Source organism: Odocoileus virginianus, chromosome 6 (assembly GCF_023699985.2).
Source record: "Odocoileus virginianus isolate 20LAN1187 ecotype Illinois chromosome 6, Ovbor_1.2, whole genome shotgun sequence".
Taxonomy (NCBI): domain Eukaryota; kingdom Metazoa; phylum Chordata; class Mammalia; order Artiodactyla; family Cervidae; genus Odocoileus; species Odocoileus virginianus.
Window position 1 is genome coordinate 86782897 of NC_069679.1, and position 20810 is coordinate 86803706.

General features: G+C 42.3%; 1 protein-coding gene across 3 annotated transcripts in view; it reads left to right on the forward strand.

Moving 5' to 3' along the window:
• TTC8 (tetratricopeptide repeat domain 8) overlaps positions 1–15910 on the forward strand; it is a 54378-nt gene extending 38468 nt beyond the window's left edge. For all 3 annotated transcript variants that reach the window (XM_070469765.1, XM_070469768.1, XM_070469767.1), the window contains 5 exons: positions 8011–8150; positions 9512–9686; positions 9998–10120; positions 12762–12845; positions 15288–15910. In XM_070469765.1, the coding sequence (XP_070325866.1) occupies positions 8011–8150; positions 9512–9686; positions 9998–10120; positions 12762–12845; positions 15288–15404 (639 nt within the window). In that variant the 3' untranslated portion in view covers positions 15405–15910. The remainder of the gene's footprint in view (positions 1–8010; positions 8151–9511; positions 9687–9997; positions 10121–12761; positions 12846–15287) is intronic.
• The last annotated feature ends 4900 nt before the right edge of the window (positions 15911–20810 follow it).

The window sequence follows — 20810 nt, forward strand, 5'->3', positions numbered from 1 at the left end:
AATAGTCTTTTTAATAACTTATTATAGATTGTCTTAGATTTTCTAAGTAAAACAATCATCTGTGAATGTGGACAGTTTCATCTCTTAATTTCAATTATTTTACTTAAAAAACCCTTACTGTTTAGGACCTTCCACTACAGTATTGAACAGAAGCATCTTTGTTCTCTTTTAAATTCCTTGAAATGCTGGGTATGATCTTTTAAAATTATTTTGTTAGAAAAAAGAATGGAAAGTATTAGTAGTTGCCATACCTGGGTAGTAGTGTGTGAATGGTTTGTATTTTATTTTCCAGATTTTCTGTAATCAACATGTATTACTTGTAACATGAAAACAACAAATATTATCCTTAAATTGTTTAGAAATAGCTTCTCCTTGTGAAATGTAATTTTGATAAGCACATAAATAGAAACCTTTGACCGTTCTGTAAAAAAGCATTATCAGTTATCTCTGTATCTTTAGTTGTGTGACCTTAAATTGAACGAAATTTTGACCAAGAAGCTTAGAAAGGAAATAAAATAGAATCAGTTTGAAAGCTGTGAAGTTCATAGTGGTGACTGTCTCGATGCGGTTGGAATTGTTTGTGCCTCTGGTTCCTTCTGCCCTTCTTAGGTGGGAGCTGCTGTTAGAAGGAACTGGCGGGAAGGATTCTTTCTAGGCTCCCATCACAGGGATCGTTGCTATGGCTGGGACAGGGAGCGGGTCTGGAGTGGATTCTTTCATCAGCCTCCTCCTTCCTTCCCCTGCTCTGGGTCTGGCCAGGACTTGGAGGAGCACATTCTTTTGTAAGGGTGACAGGGAAAGGCTTTGTGAGAAAAAGTAGAATCTGAATTTTTACTCAAAGAAAGAAGTGAAGAGAGAGCATCCTAGTTTTGAGGACGACATCATGTACAAATAGGGTGTCCGCGGGCTGAGCACAGACTTGGAACAGCGGGATGCAGCACTTCCCCTTGAATTTACATGGTTAATTTCACTTATGGCAAAGTTTACCTTACAAAGATTTCCACTGTGTTCCTTTTCTCTTTATGTGACAGTGGATTGAGGGTTAATTAGTAGAGTTTGGTTCTTGGAGCTTACACAGCATATGCCTTTAGGGATTTTTGTATGTATATCATACTTTTCTCTGGAGGGATTCTTTTCCTTTATGTTCTTTTTTTTTTTTTATCACTTTCATTTTGATCTCGTTTCTTTTAAATGAACATGTTGTGCTGCCTATTATTTGTCGCTTGTTCTCTACAGAAGGTTGTTTAAATTAATGATTTATCCTTGCTAAATTTATTTGGTTGTGGTTTTACTTTTTCTTGGAGCCTTTTGCTTATTCATTTGAAAGGCAGGCCTTTATTTGAACTATTCTGTGGTGAAAGGTTCAAATAAAGGCCTGCCTTGCTTCCTGTGTGGCTCAGCGGGTAAAGAATCCACCTGCCATGCGGGAGACCTGGGTTCGATCCTGGGTTGGGAAGATCCCCTGGAGAAGGGAACGCTACCCACTCCAGTCTTCTGGCCTGGAGGATCCCATGGACAGAGGAGCCTGGCGGGTCACAGTTCAAGGAGCTGCAAAGAGTCGGACACGACTGAGTGGCTAACCACAGCACGCTGCAAATGTTAAAAGGTGTTTGAATAATTACCCTAGGAAACATTGCTCTCATGGACAATATCGTGTTCAGTATTGAACTTTACTGTGTATAGAAATGCCTTGGGGAGTGTTTGAGAGTGAGGCCCGTCTTCCTCCTCCTGACTCACATGTCCTGGAAAGCGGGATACAGGCTTTTGTCTGCTGAGCAAGCTCACTCGGTGATTATGATGTATAACAGAGTTTGAGAATCATAGCAAAATTCACTTCCCTAAGTTATTTACAGTTTTGTTTTAAATAACTAAAACTCTAATCAATGTTAAATTAATTATGTGGATTAGTTAAAAAAATAACCATTAATAACTACTATAAAAATCATTTAAATGATACTGGGGTTGTTTATATACTTGAAGTAACATTTGTATGTTTGAAGATATTATTTTAAATCTACATTAATAAAATTTATTCTCGAGCTACTATAAACAATTCTGATGCTGGACTAGATCGAAGAAAGGACAGAATTAGAATCTGTGTATTCATACCTATGAAAATTTATGTGATAAAGACTGTCTATTAAACCAGCTGGTTTACTGGATTGTTTAATAGCTTCAAAATAGAGCTGGCTGAGTAATGATTCCTTATACTGAAAGAACACATTGCTGGGACTTGCCTGGTGGTCCAGTGGCTAAGACTCCACGCTCCCAATGCAAGGGGCCTGTGTTTGATCCCTGGTCAGGGAAGTAGATCCCACATGCCTCAAGTAAAGAGTTCAGATGCTGCAACTAAAGGTTCTGCATGCTACAATGGAGATCTATGGCAGCCTAATAATTAAACACTAAAGAAATAGAAAAGGAACCCATTGCTACCAGGTGACTCAAAGATTTAAAACCATGAATATTCCAGAAGGAAATACAGATGAATTATTTATATAAACCCATTACTACCAGGTGACTTGAAGATTTAAAACCATGAATGTCCCAGAAGAAAATACAGATGAATTATTTATATAAACTTGGGCTGGGGAAGGCCTTTCTAAACATGATACTAATTCAGAAAGTCATAATAGAAAAAATTGATCAGTATGAGAACATAAAGGTTAAATTTTCTATACTGAAAAACGAAAATACAAATAAAATCAAACCCTAACAAAACAGGTAAAAATATCAAACAGGGAACATATTTGCCATACCTGGGACAGGGGAAAAAGGCTGCTTTTACTGTCTTCACTTTATGATGGGAGAATTACATACTGCACATAAGTGTGCACATCCACGCTTATAACTCCTCCTTTTGGTCAAGAACATAAACATGGAAACTGCGACAGGTATTTCCTCAGAGCACTGGTGGGGGTAAAATCATGGAATGGCCCTTGTCCTTGCAGCCTACACGGTGACTTGTGGCTGCTCTCCACGAAGTCGCCAGAGCAGAGCTGAGACAGCAGCCAGACTCCAGCTGCAGTCCGGCGGCACTCCGCCCTTGCGTCCTGGTGCTGCTTAACACACATCTGGAAGGACTCAAGCAAACCACCTGTGCTTTCCCTCGGAAGGGAATGTTCACAAACACGTGGCCCTCCTGGGTTGTGAGCGGAAGTCCGCGTCAGCGGGCATTCTTTGTGCAGAGAGCAGGCAGCGCCCAGCGACCCTGCAGCCACAGCTGTGTCTCCAGCTCTCCTGAGCCCAGAGGGCGGGTTCCCGCCCAAGCCCCTCACATGCACAAACCAAGGATAAGAGGGCAAGAGATGGGACAGCAACACTGACAAAAGGCACGGATCTGCAGTTCACGGGGAAAGAACTGTGTAGTGTGTTGAGTGTCTAACCTCAGTGATAATTAAGGAAATGAAAATTAATACAACAGTGTCACTTTTTACTTAATCAGGTTAACAAAAATGAGTAAGTTTCCTGGCATTTAAGATTGTCAAGGGTGTAGAGGAACAGTCGTCACATGTGAACATTATTGCTGGGAGCGTACACTGGTACAACCCATTTGGAGGCTGTTTATAGCTACTTATGAGATTTCTAAATGTACATTGACGTTTATTTAATATCAGCACCTATTTTATAATAACTTCTAAATACTTCACATAAGGTTGTCAAAGACACATTGTGTGTGTATTCCATTGCTAAGTCATGCCTAGCACTTTTGCGACCCCATCTAACGTAGCCCACCAGGCTCCTCTGTCCGTGGGATTCTCCAGGCAAGAGTACTGGAGTGGGTGGCCATGTCCTTCTCTAGGAGATCTTCCTGACCCAGGGATCAAACCCTCATCCCCTGCATTGGCAGGCAGATATTCTTCACCACTGAACCGGTGGGGAAGCCCCCCAAAACATGTTAGTTTCAGCCTAAAATTCCTAGAGATTACATAAATTAAGTCCATGACCATTAATCAAGTATGCAAACATTCTAAGGCATGTTGAAAAATTGAAGCATAATTGTTTACAATACTGTCTTAATTTCAGGTATGCAAAGTGGAAACAGACTCACAGACACAGACAAGCTTAGTGGTTACCAAAGGGAAGGGGGAGTGTCGTGGGGGACAAGCTCGGAGCATGAGGTTAACAGATGCAAACTTCTAAGGCAGTTTTATAGAGCCAAAAGCCTTGAAACGACTGACCGCTCGGGCTGCAGTCTTTGAATTGGGTATTACCACCTGTGGCAGACTGAATTTTCTGCCTCCCCACCCCAGCCCATTCTTACCTTGAAGCCCCAACCCCCTGTGTGAGGGTGTGTAGAAACGGCCTTGGGGAGATAGAGTTAGATGAGCTCATGCGGGCGGGCCCACCCTCGTGATGGGATTGAAAGTAAAAGTGAAGTCGCTCAGTCCTGTCCAACCCCACAGACTGTAGCCCACCAGGCTCCTCTGTCCATGGGATTCTCCAGGCAAGAATACCGGAGTGGGTTGCCATTTCCTTCTCCAGGGGAATCTTCCCGACCCAGGGATTGAACCCAGGTCTCACGTGCTGGGGGCAGACGCTTTAACTTCTGAGCCACCAGGGAAGACAGGTGCCTCTATAAGGCAAGACACCATTCCTTCCCTGCAAGCAGGATCGTGAGTACCATTTTTCTGGATTCCATATGTATGCATTAATATATGAGATTTGTTTTTCTCTTTCTGACTTACTTTACTCTGTATAACAGGCTCTAGGTTTATCCGCCTCACTAGAAGTGACTCAAACTTGTTCTTTGTTATGCTGAGTAATACTCCATTGTGCATATATATACACACACATACCACAGATGTAGGGAATGGACTTGTGGGCACAGTGGGGAGGGAGAGAGTGGGGTTTACACACTGCCGAGTGTGAAATGGGTAGCTGGTGCGGGCTTGTGTATGACTCGGGAAGCCCAGCCTGAGGCTCCGTGCCAACCCAGAGGGCTGGAGTGCGGGGAGCGGCGGAAGGTTCTGGAGGAGGGGATAGATTTTTTATAATTATGGCTGATTCGTGTGGTTGTGTGGCAGAAACCAACACAACACTGTAGAAATACTTTTAAAAAGACTCCGGAAAGCACTGGAGCGCTTTGACGCCGGCTGCCCTCTCTCTCTCTCTCATGCAAGGACGCAGTGAGAAGGTGACCCTCTCTAGCCAGGAGGGAGGTCCTCACTGAAACTGTGTGATGTCAGCTCTGTGACTTTGAACATCCGGCCTCTGGAACTGTGAGGACATGTTTCTGTTGGTCAGGCCACTCAGTCTATGGTATTCTGTCGTGGCAGCCCGAGTAGATGAATACGCCATGCTGGGCACCCGTAGCGCTGAATGAAGCCCCGCACTCTGGGGTGCTGCTGCTGTCTGAATGGCCTCTTCGGAAAGACACCTATTCGGGCCTTCTCTCCATTTTTCAATTGGGCTACTTAGTTTTTGATATTGCATTGGATGAACTGTTTATATATTTTGGATATGAGCCACTTATCAGTCATAATTTGCATATATTTTCACCCATTCATTAAGTGGTTTTCATTCTGTCAGTGGTTTTCTTTGCTGGGCAAAAGTTTTTAAGGCTATTTAGGTCCCATTTGGTTATTTTTGTTTTTTTTTCCTTTGCTCTAAGAGACAGATCCAGAAAAAAGTAGCGCTGTGCTGTGTGTCAGAGAGTGTCCTGCCTGCGCTTTCTTGTAGGAGTTTTATGGTTTCTGCTCCTTCATCTTGGTGTTTAGTCCATTTTAGCTGCAGCCAGCAGGGGCTGCCTGTCATCACCGCACACAGGCTTCTCTTGTTGTGGAGCACAGGCCCCAGCATGTGGGCTCCGCAGCCGCGGCACACGGGCTTAGTTACCCTGAAGCACATGAAATCTTCCCAGACCAGGGATCGAACCCCTGTCCTCTGTATAAGTCGGCAGATTCTTAACCGCTGGACCACCAGTGGTTAAGTCCTTGACTTTATTTTTGAATATATGTGTATGTGTGAGAAAAATTTCCAACTTCATTCTTTTACATGTAGTGCACCAGTTATTGAAGACACTGTCTTTTCTCCATTGTATATTCTTGCCTCCTTTGTGGTAGCTTAATTGACCATAATAAGTATGTGGTTTTTATTTCTGGGCTCTCTGTTCCATTGATCTATTATTATATGTCTTTTTTGTGTGTGTGCCAGCACCACACTGTTTTGATTATTGTAGCTTTGTAGTGCAGTATCAAGTCAGTAAGCATGATTCCTCCAGCTCCTTATTCTTTCTTCAGATTGTTTTGACTATGCAGGATCTTTCTTGTCTCTGTACGAATTTTAAAATGATTTGTTCCAGTCCTGTGAAAAATGCCATTGCTATTTAGATAGAGATGGAATTGAATCTGTAGATTGCCTTGGGTGGTATAGTCATTTTAACTGTATTGATTCTTCGAGTCTGAGAACATGCTGTATCTTTCCATCTGTTTGTGTTGTCTTCAATTTCTTTCATTAGTGTCATAAAGTTTTCCAAGTATAGGTCTTTTACCTCCTTAGGTAAGTTTATTCCTAGTATTTTGTTATTTTTTATGCAGTGGTAAACGGGATGTTTCCTTAATTTCTCTTTTTGATAGTTTGTTGTTAGTGCATAGAAATGCAACAGATTTCTATATATACTTTTGTATCCTGAAGTGTTACCAACTTCATTAGTGAGCTCCAGTAGTTTTCTGGTGGTCTCTTTAGGAATTTCTATGTATATCATGTTATCTATAAACAGTGATCCTTTACTTCTTCCTTTCCAATTTGGATTCCTTTCATTTCTTTTCCTTGTCTGGTTGCTGTGGCTAGGACTTCCAATACTAAGTTGAATAAAAGTGGTGAGAGTGGGCCTCCTTGTCTTATTCCTGATCTTAGAGAAAATGCAAAAATCCTCAACAAAATAGTAACTAACTGAATCCAAATATACACTAAGAGGATCATATACCATCATCAAGCGGGATTTACCTCAGGGATGAAGGATTTTTCAGTATTTGCAAATCAATCAATGTGATATCCTCATTTACAAATTGAAGAATAAAAACCATATCTCAATAGATGCAGGAAAAGGCTTTTGAGAAAATCCAACATCCACTTATGATAAGAATTCTCCAGAAAGAGGTCACAGAGGGACCCTACCTGAACATAATCAAGTGCATGTATGACAGACCCACAGCTAACATCAGACCTAGTGATGAAAAGCTGAGAGGCCTTCCTCTCAGATGGGAAGTGTTCACGTGCTTGTCTTCCTGCCAGATGTAACCTCCTCGAGGATAGTGTAGCTGTCTTTCTGTGTCCCGGGTGGATTGGTCCCAGGGTGCCCTTGGATTGTCAAGATCTGTGGGCGCTGAAGTCCCTTGTATAATGTGGCAGAGCATTTGCATATAACCTGCCTACATCTATCTTATACTTTATCTATTTAAAAATTTCTGTCTGTCTGTGTTGGGTGTGTTGCTTCATGTGAGATCTGTCACTGTGGCGTGTGGGTTCTCTTGGTGCAGCAGGTGGGCGTTGTTGCTCCACAGCCTGTGGGGTCTTAGTTCCCCAACCAGGAATTGAACCTGCGCTCCCTGCATTGCAAGGAGGAGCGGTAACCCTGACCTGTGGGAAGTCCCCATGTTCATACTTAAAGTCGCCTCTAGACGGCTTATAATGCCTCATGAAGTACAAACGCCATGTAAATAGCTGGAGATACAAAGTAAATGGTACATAAATAATTTCCAGTGCAGCAGACTCAAGTTTTGCTTTTTTGGAACTTTCTGGAATTTTTTTCTAAATATTTTTGATCTGTGGCTCACCGAACTCATGAGTACTAAACCACAGATGGGGGGGTGGTGTTGACTGTAATTTTATCTTTTTGTTCACATTGTATCCCCAGGGCCTAGAACAGAGTCTGGCTGTGGTAGGCTCTTAATAAATAATTGAATTGGAAAAAATACTGAGTTGAATAAAACAATGTAAACCAGTCATCATCATAACAATTTCTTGTTGAATGTTAATACAGTATTGCTCTTCCCTTTTGATGGAGAATAGAAAATGAACAATATGTCGTCAGCCACTGAATACTACAAAGAGACTTTGAAACAAGACAATACCCACGTGGGAGCCATTGCGTTCATTGGGATTGACCACTTCTACGCTGAGCAGCCAGAAGTAGCTCTCCGGTTTTTCAGGTGCACTTTACCTTCGGTTTGTAGAACTGCTTTCCTGTGAAATAGTGATTCGAAAAGTGATAAAGACAGAGTGAAGATGCAGGGAAATAATGTATGGGCCATATCTATATGAGACTAAAAATTCAAGCACCCAGATGTTTTATGACTATTCAAGCTATTTTTAAATAATTTGGAAATGCAGAAGTATTTAGCATCTTGCAGAAACACACCTGGATACATGCCTATTTTTTATACCATGTCAGTGTATATGAATCGGCCATTTTGTCATCAACCAATAACAGCTTAACTGTTACTAGAAGCTTCCACATCACTGCCTCCATTAATACCACTGTACATAGTGTCAAGACCTGAAAAGTAAAATAATAATGTGATTTGTAAAGAGCAGTGGACCCTAGGCTCTAAAGTTCTGATCAGGACCTTAAAACAGAATCCCAGCTTTGGGAAGTATTATTAACTCTCGTTCAAATATGTTTGCAAAATCTAAATAAGTTATTTTCACTGGTTCTTTGAGCACATACCTTTTTTATCCTATAGATGGTTTCTGAGATTAATTTTTAAATTATGATTTCCTCTTTAGCCCTTGGGTAATATATAGGGAGATAACTGGCAGCTGACAGGAGTCCTTTCTAAGTATATGTTGGAGCGCGAAAGATAATGATGTGAATGCCAGCCTGTGCACACACAACTGTCTTTACTCCCCTACCCCTAGAGCGGATCATGGGTTCCTCAGGGCGGCTGGGGTGATTTTCACATGCTTGTCTGAACTCTCTCATCCTTTGGGATTAGTGATGCATAGAAGCAAAATAGGGTTCTTGAGCTGCAGTGTGAAAGCTAAATGGGGAACATCAGGATCCCCCAACAGTCTTGTTTTCCTGAGTAGAAGCTCACTGGTGGTCACTGGATGCAGCTGAACCACACAAAGCAAGTAACCAAAATCAGAATCCAACTCAGCCGAAAACTCGGGAGGCTAAAAGAAAGGCCTCGAATTGGTTAGAAGGTCTTAGAAATTTCCCTTCCGAGCCCCAAAGTTGCGTGAGGCCAAAGTGTATAGGGCTTTTACTTTATGTGACTATTTATTTATTAATTTGATACTCTAGCAAAGCTTTTCAGAGTGGGCGGGGTGGGGGGGGGAATAGTTACACAAGTTATTTCTGACTTTGCCTCTGGCTACATTTCTCATGACTGGTACCATTACAAAAGACATGCTGTTGAGTTCTCTTTTTCACTTTTACTATAATACTTTCTGTTCTTTGGAGGTTATTAAAAATGGATAAAATGAATTAACTTCTAACTTTGTAAAAGATGTGTCAGTATCTGTAAAGTTGATCTGACACCAGAGTGTGTGTGCTCTTTTCAAAAAGGCGAGTCCTCCAGATGGGTGTTTACAACTGCCCGCTTTTTAACAACCTGGGGCTCTGTTGCTTCTACGCCCAGCAGTACGATATGACTCTGACCTCGTTTGAACGTGCCCTTTCTCTGGCTGAAGATGAAGAAGAGGTAGCTGCCGTCTGGTACAACTTGGGACATATTGCTGTGGTACGTTGTTTCCCTGTTATAGTTTCTGTTCTAGGAAAGGTAGCCACATGTTAGTCTTGAAGAAGTTTTCACGTACTGGAAATCCAGGTTTGGTTCCAGTCCTTGTACCAATTTAGAGATTGCTGGGAGTCACCCAAACTTGTTTTACATCCCCAGGTTAATCCCCTTACATACAGGCCACACCCCACTCCATGTCGGGGTGTGTCATTTTCTCTGCGGTGGCAGGAGAGGTGTGTGTGGGGCGAGGAGGTCAGAGGCGGCAGGAGGAAGTGGCGGGATTTGTGTGTGCAGCTTGCGCTCTTCTCTTACAGGGGGTAGGGGACATGAACCTGGCCCACCAGTGCTTCCGGCTGGCTCTGGTGAGTGACAACAACTTTGCGGAGGCCTACAACAACCTGGCAGTGCTGGAGATGCGGAGGGGCCACGTGGAACAGGTCGGCCAGCCCTGCGGGCCACGGACAGCCTGCTCGCTTCCCAGAGCAGCTGCTGTGTGCAGCCGTTTTCACACGTGACAGTTTCAAAGCGAGCTCTGGGGTCTGACTGCTGGGGTTTGAGTCCCAGTATTGGCAGCGTGACCTTGGACGAGTCACTGAACCTTTCAGTGTCCAAAACAGAACGCTCGAGTTTATTAGGGCAAAACTGCACTTCCCCAGTCTAATCTTTTCACCATTCACAGCCCCCACCCCCCATCTGCCACCCTGCTGCTCAGGCCTGCATCCTAGGACCACCCGCCCTACACGTCCTAGGACCCCCTCCCACAGCCCCCCCGAGATTTCTCTTTTCCAGCTGCCCCTTCCCCTGCCAGCCCATGCCTCTAGTGAGCCCCCACGGTGCCACGCACGCATCCTCAGCTCTCTGCCCCTCGCCCGCTCCTCCAGGCCGCTGTCGCCTCCCGCCTGGATGTGTACAAGAGTGTCTTTGTCTCCACTCCCATCAGCAAGGAAGTGCACCCTGTAACGTATTTTCCTCAGCTCAGCTTTAAGGGTATGCTTTAAACAACAAGGTTATTTCATCACTGCTTTGCTTAGCATCCTCCAAAGGTTCCTCCCTGCCCTCGGAATACGTGAATAGTTCGAACTTCAAACCTTAGCCTTCAGGGCCCCACATTGTCTGGCCTCTGGGACCCACTGAGACCACGCTCTGCCACCAAGCTGCTGGCTGCTGGGCAGGCCCGTTCTTACTGTGGGGCCTTTGGGATAGACTCCTTTCAGATCCCAGAGGGACCCTTTTCTTGTTACCCTTCGGGTCTTCACTTAATTACCACCTCTTCAGAAAGACCCGCTTGACTGTCAGTCTACAGGAGCCCTCGGTATCATCCCCTAGTACTTTCTCCTTCACAGTACTTGTCATTTTATCAGATGTTTCCAGTCTCTGCGTGTGGGATGCAGAATGCTGGCTGTGTGACAGCAGGGACCTTCTCTGTCTTCTGACTGCTGTATTTTCAACATCAGAACCACTGCTTGGCACTAGGGAGGTGCTTAGTGTGGGTAGAACGAGCAGATGATAAATAAAATAGTCATCACAGCAGCCGACCTGAAGGGCTTCTGGGGAAGGCGAGCCTCTTGTGCATGTAAAGCGCTTGGAATAGTAAAGTCACATGGTAGATGCTTAATAAGTTATATTTTGTTACCATTTACCTACTGGGAAGTTTAAAATGCTAAATACGCTCATACCGTATTAATGACATTCAAGATAAATAGCTGCTCCATTCCCTCTGTCAGAGATGATGAAACAGGCTAGAGAGGGTGAGTGACTGACCGAGGTCACAGGCCCGGCGCGCAGCACACCGGGACGTTGACCTCCATCCTGGTCTCTGAAGCGTGTTGCTAAGCCTGAGAAAACAGGCAGAGAGACATCAGTGGACGCTGCCATCCTTTCACAAAACTTTCCCAAAGTAAATAGAATGGCTGTGTATTCTGTAAACAAAAGCTAACTGCTCTAAAGTGGGAACTTGTTCTGTCATGGAACTTTGTATCCATCTGAAGCAAATGCTTTTTATGATTTTCTCTGTTTCCTTGTTAGTGATTTTCCCTCCTACTTATTGTAGTTTCTATGGTATGCAATTGATTTGAAATGTTTCGGTTAAAGGTTTCACTATTATTAAAAATTATACTTCAGTGCCTCTGGAGAAGGACGTGGCAACCCACTCCAGTATCCTTGCCTGGAAAATTCCATGGACAGAGGAGCCTGGTCGGCTGTGGTCCGTGGTGTCTCGAAGAGTCGGACACGACTGGGCACATACACACATACTTCAATTAAAGGAAACCAGCAAATCATAAAATTAATATCTGCCATCTTATATAAACTATTATTTTCCTTTAAAAAAAGATTGAAGGATCTGTCCTCAGGGTCATGCATAGAAGTTTAGCCACAAGTCGGTAGGCTGTTTCGGCAGCTTAGGAGCGCCGAGTTTGTGGTCCTGACAGCGAGCGCACAGGCTCCTCACGTCGCTTGGTGGTCTCTACAACGAGGGAGCCTTTGCGCCTGTAGGCGACAAAACACGCTGTGAGTTTCGTCCTTTGAGTGCTTTAGAGAACGGAAGGCTTGTCATTTTCAGTTGCCTTCAGTTGTCATTTTCAGGTCAGTGGTATAATAAATGCTTGCTCATTGTCGTCCAGCACAGAACGTGGGATCTGAATTTGTGGTGGTTTTTTAATGGCTTTGGTTGTTGCATTAGAGGAGGTAATTGAAAGCCTACTAAATCAGTCAATAGCAACAAAAACTAGATTGACAAACACTTTTTTTTAGCATTAAAAGGACCATATTTTGAGTTGTACATCATATTGAAATGTAAATTATAAGAACAGTGGTTCTCACATAAGTTGTCAATTCTATTCTTTTCTCCATATTTTGAAGCATTTTATTTGTAATATAACTTTGACAAGATATAAGGAGTTAATTGTATATCTGTAAATTGTATTTCACAGAAATTCATCCATATTTATCACGGAATCATGTTTTTTAAAGTCCTTTCCTGGGTAAAGTTTTCTTCTACTGAAAAAAAATCACCAATATAGTGCTAATATATGCTCATATGCCTTTGGTCTCTCTTTCCTTTTTTTCTTTTCTAAACAGGCAAAAGCACTGTTACAAACTGCATCATCTTTAATACCCAATTTGTACGAGCCACATTATAATTTTGCAACAATTTCTGATCAGGTATTCTCTCTCTTTATCAATTTATCGTCTGACCTATTTGTTTTCTTCTTTTGTGTGTGTGTGTGTTTTCTTCCCTGGTTTTAAAAATTGTACAGATAAATAAGGACATTCTAACCGTAACTTCCTAAGAGAAATGATTTTTTAAACACTTGATTATTATGTACACATATGTCTTCATTTTAAGGGAATGTTTAATACACTTTAAGTGTATTTATCACTGAATATTAGTTAAGCTTAGTACCACTATGGATTGCAGAAGAATTATGTTTTAAAAGATGACATTTAATCATTGAAAAACTGCTCATTAACTCCTGGTTTGGGGAGGATTTAGTAATTAGTGTTTATTATAGGGAAATCCTGTGTACCATTTGTAGGTCATATAGTCACCAGGTCTAGCATGATGCTATAAAATTAGGGATATTAGTGAAAGCTCTTTCAGCAACTGCTGATACTGTTACAAGTCAGTTAACATCTAAGAGCTAAAGGAAACCGTGTGTCCTTTTATGATAAGAAGAAAGAAAGAAAAGTCATCTAATAACTTTTATTTGCAAGCCTTCCTTTAACATGGAAGATGAATTTTGAGGATATGGAAATGGATAAAAATGTTTGCTGATGTGAAGACTCTTTCTTTATAGACCCAAAAAGTTATAGAAATCATTTTCCATAACTTGAATGTGAGCTCATTCACTCTGTTTTCTGTTTTGAAGATAAAATATGCTATTTTTCATAAATTGTCATTTTTGACTGCTTGTTAAGTACCCTTGTTAGGTACTCTCCACACCTCTAATTCTCTCAACAACCCTGCAATGTAGGTAACCCTTACCTTCCCTACGCATTCTTTCATACCACTGCTGTTCCATTTGTTGAGCTTGTATGAACAACTGGTACATACCAGGTGCTGTTGTAGGCACAGAAGATAGCAGTGAATAAATGAGGCAGAAACCTCTGCGTCATGCAGCTTACATCCTAATGGAAGCCAAGGCTTCGGAACTTAGAGACTTGTCTGCAGCTCCGTGGCAGTGGCGGACTCAGGATTCACACCCAGCTCCCACATGTTTCCCAGCGCACTGTGCTTCCACTGGGGCTTCCCTGGCGGCTCCGACAGCACAGAATCAGCCTGCGATGCAGGAGAGCCAGGTTCAATCCCTGGGTCGGGAAAATCCCCTGGAGGAGGGAATGGCTACCCACTCCAGTACTCTTGCCTGGAAAATTCCATGGACAGAGGAGCCTGGCGGGCTACAGTCCGTGGGGCCGCCAAGAGTCGAGCGTGCCTGAGCAGCTAAGCATGCACGCACATGCTGCCCGTTAGTTAAACCACAGAGAAGCCTTGATTACTTTCAGGAGTGTGGTTAAATTTTAATGATATTTAATGCAAATGGAATATATCTGTCAGCAGAAGTCTACACTTCAATAAGAGGAGCTACTATGTTAAAAAGAAATGCTGTGATTTAAAAAAGAAAAGTTTTTAGTTCATAGGTGTGTTACCAAAAAACTACAGAAGTGAATGATCTGTATTTTTTGTTTGTGTGTGCACACACTGCAAAGCTCTCTTTATAGAAGTGTATACATGAACCAAGGTACATTCAGCTGGATTCAATACTGCGTGTGTTTTTCTTTGGGACTGGGAATTAGCAAAAAGTTTATTGAAAATCAGAGATACCCTTTATGAATTTTAAAAACTGGATATCTTCCCAACATTATTATGCTGCTGCTGCTGCTGCTGCGTCGCTTCAGTCGTGTCCGACTCTGTGCGACCCCATAGACGGCAGCCCACCAGGCTCCCCCGTCCCTGGGATTCTCCAGGTGAGAACACTGGAGTGGGTTGCCACTTCCTTCTCCAATGCAGGAAAGTGAAAAGGGAAAGTGAAGTCGCTCAGTTGTGTCCGACTCTTAGCGACCCCATGGACTGCAGCCCACCAGGCTCCTCCGTCCATGGGATTTTCCAGGCAAGAGTACTGGAGTGGGTGCCAGTGCCTTCTCCTGCCATTATGCTAGCAACCTTTTAAAAGCTCTCAGAGCATGTTATTATATCTTAAATACAATAGTTTTTACTCAAGTTTTCTGTCTTAAGACAGATTAATCTAACCAAAACATATCATTGTCTGTGGTAAATTACAGACTGAACTGAGTTGGCTGTTTTAGCATGCAGATGTCAATTTATTTTTATGAGACTATCAGTGACAGGAAAAGAAAACAGGTTTATGAGTTTATAGCTAGACTGTAATGGAGCAGAAATTATTTACATGATTGGTTATTTTTTTCATACTTTTTCAAGGCTGAATTGTAATCTAGGTGAAAAAATTTTTATATCAAAGTAACGCAATCAAGCAATTTACCTTGGGTTTTTACATTTTGCGGATACTGTGTTTGTTTTTTAAATTCATTTCTTGTTTTTTCTGGTTCTCATTCTGTGGTCTTATTCTGGCCTGCTATTCCTTACAGATTGGAGATCTACAGAGGAGTTATACTGCTGCTCAGAAGTCTGCGGCAGCATTTCCAGCTCACATGGACACGAAACGCTTAATTGAGCAGTTAAAGCAGCATTTTGCTGTGCTCTGATTTTTCCTCAGTTAAATGTAATTCCTATATATGTACTTAGGGAAAAAGTAGTATATTTGTAATACAAACCTGTGCTTGATATTAGTGAAGGTGACGTAAAGGGATTTAAACCAGAATGTTTAAAACTGTATAATAATAACTTAATAAGATAACATCATTTTTAAAAGACAAGATTTTAATCGTTTGTAAGCAGATCGTGACCTCCTCCACAGTATATAGTACATGTTTGTTTACAATGTTTACAAAACATTTTCATGAATTTCTTCAAATTGTTAAAAATGCACATTGTTAATGTCCTTTAGTCGGCCATTAGCTAGCATGTAGCTTAAGAGGTATGAAATCTGCCTTTACAGTCGCACTTTTATGGCAAAAAATTATATACTTACCCTTGGTACAGACTTTAGAAATTAAAGGTTGTATTTAAAGCTATTTTTTATGAAATGCTTTGTGAGACATTCGACATTTTCTTATATATTATGCTTTAAATAAATGTGTATAAAACACCATCCTTCTGTTACTTTTCATGAGTTTTTGTTTCAGTCATCTCAGATGAAACACGTTTTCCAAAAGTCCAGAAATGAAGTCTTAGAAATCAAGTCATTATCCTAATTTTATTTTAAATAATGTATCATCAATTTTGCTTTTTCCTGAGAAGCAATTTATGGGGTATCATGTTGTCAGTCTAAGAATATCAGGACTAGGAGTGGAGTCATAAGCCCCAAGTCCCTCCTGGTCAGCCCCGAAAAGGTTGGGGGGGGGGTCCAGTACCATGAGTGGTAACATCCTAGGAAGGCTCTGCTCTCCAGCGTTCGTGGAACTCTCACAGCCTCTCACAAGGAAGTGCGTTCAAGGGGCGGGCCGCTCACGGTCCAGCTTTGGCCTGTGAGATCTGTCCATGGTACTTCCCATTTTTAAACTTTGTGAAAACCATTTCATGGGTATTTGTTTCTGATGATATAAATTGTACTGCTTAGCTGATGGAACACAGAGGTGTGAATGCAGAGCATGAGACTGTTAGAGGCTGGAAGTAACTTCAGAGAATATGTCGAATCTCACCGCGGGGAGGAGGCCAGGCCCCGACTCACACCTGCCCCGGCCCTTCAGGCTGGAACCTCTGTTGGTTGTCCATGAGAGGCTACCGCTTGTTTGGTTCGCAAGAAATTCCTCAAGCACTGTCAAATTTCCTAACTCAATTCAGTATTTAAGTTCAAATTTTACATTATGAATTGTTTTCTTAGTTAATTTAGAATAACAACTGGTAACAGTGGCTAGCATTTACCGAGGATGTTGTGTGTACGAAGCACTGCTCAAACCCTGGGTAAGGAGTGACATTTCATCCCCATTGCAGTCCTGTGAAACGCTGTTATTCCCATTTTTCTTGTGAGAAAAATGAAGTGCAGAGCAATCAAATAGCTTGCCCAAGTTGTCAAGCTCAGTAAGTGGCAGAACTGGGATTCAAATGCACATTTACTCCGGTGGTTAAGAACACATAACGTGGGAGCCAGGTGCACATTATTTATAAAGAAATGGTATAAGGTAGACTGCAGACTTCTGTGCGGACTCTGATTATGTATTTTTAACTACCGTGTCAAATCTCTTAGTGTCTCTTCTGTAAATAAAGCTATCATTTAAAATGACTGTTATATGCATTAGTAAAATTGAATAATAAGGGGATATTAACCACTGTGATGAACAGTATTGCATAGGAACCTGAAATGTTAGGTCCATGAATCAAGCTAAATTGGAAGTTATCAAGCAGGAGATGGTGAGAATAAACATTGACATCTTAGGAATCAGTGAACTAAAATGGACAGGAACGGGCGAATTTAACTTAGATGACCACTATACCTACTACTGTGGGCAGGAATCCCAGAGAAGAAATGGAGTAGCCCTCATAATGAGCAGAAGAGTCTGAAATGCAGTAGTTGGGGGCAACCTCAAAGATGACAGAATGATCTCAGTTCATTTCCAAGGCAAGTCATTCAGCATTACAGTAACCCAAGTCTATGTCCCTACCACCGATGCCGAAGAAACTGGAGTTAACCAGTTCTGTGAAGACCTAGAAGACCTCCTGGAACTAACACCAAAAATAGATGTTCTGTTCATCACTGGGGACTGGAATGCAAAAGTAGGAAGTCAAGAGATACCTGGAGTAACAAGCAAGTTTGGCCTTGGAGAAGAAAATGAAGCCGAGCAAAGGCTAGCTGAATCTGCCAAGAGAATGCATTGGTCATAGAAAATACCCTTTTTAAACAACACAAGAGAAGACTTTACACACTGACATCACCAAATGGCCAATCCCGAAATCAATTTGTTTACATTCTTCATAGCCGAAGATGGAGAGGTTGTTTACAGTCAGCAGAAACAAGATCTGGAACTGACTGTGACTCAGATCATCAGCCTCTCATAGCAAAATTAGGGCTTAAACTAAAGAAAGTGGGGGAAACCACTATGCCAGCCAGGTACGACTTAAATCTATGAATATGCAGTGAAGGTAACGAATAGATTAAAGGAATTAGAACTTGTAAACAATGTGCCTGAAGATCTGTGGAGGGAGGGCTGTAGTATTGTACAGGAGGCAGTGAACAAAACCATCCCAAAGAGAAAAGAAAAGCAGGAAGGTAAGGTGGTTATCTGAGGAGGCCTTACAAACAGCTAAAAAAAGAAGAGAACCAAAAAGCAAGGGAGGAAGGGAAAGATATAGCCAACCAAATGCAGATTTCCAAAGGACAGCAGGGAGATACAAGAAGGCCTTCTTCAATGACCTGCGTGTAAAACTAGAAGAAGAAAACAGAGGGGGAGAGACTAGAGCTCTCTTCAGGAAAACTGGAGACACCAAGGCCACATTTTGCCTGAAGATGGGCACAATAGAGGACATAAAATGTAGAGACCTGGTAGACACTGAAGAGATCAAGAAGAGATGGAAAGAATACATGGAAGAACTGTATGAAAACATCCAGATGAACCGATGACTATGAGGATGTGGTCAGCCACCCAGAGCCAGACATTCTGGAGAGTGACGTTAAGTGGGCCTTAGGAAGCCCTACTGTTAATAAAGCTAGTGGATGCAGTGGAATTCCAGTAGAACTATTCAGAATCTTAAAGGATGATGCCATCAAGGTGTTGCATTCAATATGTGAGCAAATCTGGAAGATCCAGTAGTGGCCTCAGGACTGGAAAAGGTCAATCCTCATCCCGGTTCCCAAGAATGGTGGTACTAAAGAATGTGCTGACCATCGGACCGTTGCACTCATCTCCCGTGCTAGTAAGGTCACACTTAAAATCTTGCACGCTAGACTTTAGCTATGTGGACCGAGAACTTCCAGATGTCCAAGCTGGAGTTAGAAAAGGAAGAGGAACCAGAGATCGAATTGCCAACATTCACTGGATCATAGAGAAAGCTAGGGAATTCCAGAAAAGCATCTACTGTTTCATTGACTACATCAAGGCCTTTGAGCGTGTGGATCAGAATAAACTGTGGAAAGCTGTTAAAGAGATGGGAATACCAGACCATCTACATGTCTCTTGAGAAACCAAATGCAGGTCAAGAAGCAACAGTTAGAACCCTGTATAGAACAACTGATTGGTTCGAGATTGAGAAAGGAGTCCAACAGGGCTGTCTGCTGTCACCCTGTTTGTTTAACCTATACACGGAGCACGTCATGAGAAATGCAGGGCTGGATGAGTTGCAAGTTGGAATCAAGACTGCTGGGAGAAACATCAACAACCTCAGATATGTGGATGATACGACTCTAATGGCAGAGAGTGAAGAGGAACTAAAGAGTCTCTTGATGAGGGTGAAGCAGAAGCGTGAAAGAGCGGGCTTAAAACTAAGTATTAAAAAACCTAAGATCATGGCATCCAGCACCATTACTGCATGGCAAACAGAGGGGGGAAATGCGGAAGTAGTGACAGATTTCCTCTTCTCGAGCTCCAAAATCACTGCAGATGCTGACTGCAGCCCTGAAATCGAAGACAACTGCTTCTTGGCAGGAAAGCTGTGACAAACCTAGACAATGTGTTGAAAAGCAGAGACATGACTCCAGTGGCAAACGTCTGTATAGTCAAGGCATGGTCTTCCCAGTGGTCACGTACAGTTGTGAGAGCTGGGCCGTAAAGAAGGCAGAGGGCCAAAGAATTGATGCCTTCGAACTGTGGTGCTAGAGAAGACTCCTGAGAGTCTCTTGGACTGCAGAGATCCAACCAGTCAATCTTAAGGGAGATCAACCCTGAATACTCATTGGAAGGACTGGTGCTGAAGCTGAAACTCCAGTATTTTGGTTTTTGGATGCGAACAGCTGACTCATTGGAAAAGTCCCTAATGCTGGGAAAAATTGAGGGCAGAAGGAGAAGGCATCAGAGGATGAGATGGCTGGGTGGCATCACCGATGCAATGGACATGAACTTGGGCAAACTTTGGGAGACAGTGACGGACAGAGAGGCCTGGCATGCTGCAGTCCATGGGGTCACAAAGAGACACGACTGGGTGACTGAACAACAAATTAACACAGCAAAAAAAATGAATGTGTCAGTATTCCTGAAGTGATACAGAGAGATTTTTTTGTCTTGAATTTATGTTAATTCAATGTGAACACCAGTGCAAAGAATGACTCAGGATGGCTAAGGGGAGAATGATGACATAACACTGCATCAGGGGTTACATACATCTTTGTAACAAAATTACCTCTGGCTGCATAACTTCTGGCTTCTGTGCCAACACTGCTATATAAGGAAGGTTAACAACTGTCCTCTACCATGATGAAAAACGTGTCCAATCCATATATAAACTGTTCAGTCAAAATTAACATTATTGAGCTTCCAGCTGATGAAAATGAGATATGGCAAGAAGACTGCCTGTCCTGCATGACTGCTGAAGTTAAATGTCCTTCCTTTCCAAGGGGGTCACATCTGAGCCAGTCCCTGCGGTACTGCTGCTCTGTTATATTTCTAAATGGTGTTCTGCAGGATCAGAGCACCCATCAGGATATAATTTATGGCCTAGAGATAGGAAGATTAATAAAGATCGCACGTTACTTTTAATGTACCACCAACTCTTTATTAAAATGAGGGATTTCTATTAAGAGCGTTCAACTGGGATTGATTTTAAGCATTCAGAAAAACAGCAAAGATTTTAGAACTAGTGCAAGAGGACTAAACCTTGGAAAAAAATGAATGCAGAAATTAGGGAAAATGCCACTATTGGATAGTTTCAAATTCTAGGGAACAGGTGAATTGAAATGGTCCATGGAGATGTTCCAGAGTTCCAGAATGGTTGCCTAGGCTCAGATATTAGGGGGAAAGTTTATCAATTTGAAAATAACTGCAGTTTTCATCCTTCCGTGTTGACGGCATTAATCCTATTTTTGGCTGACTAAAAATTTAATGTTTTTGAGAGATGCTGCCATT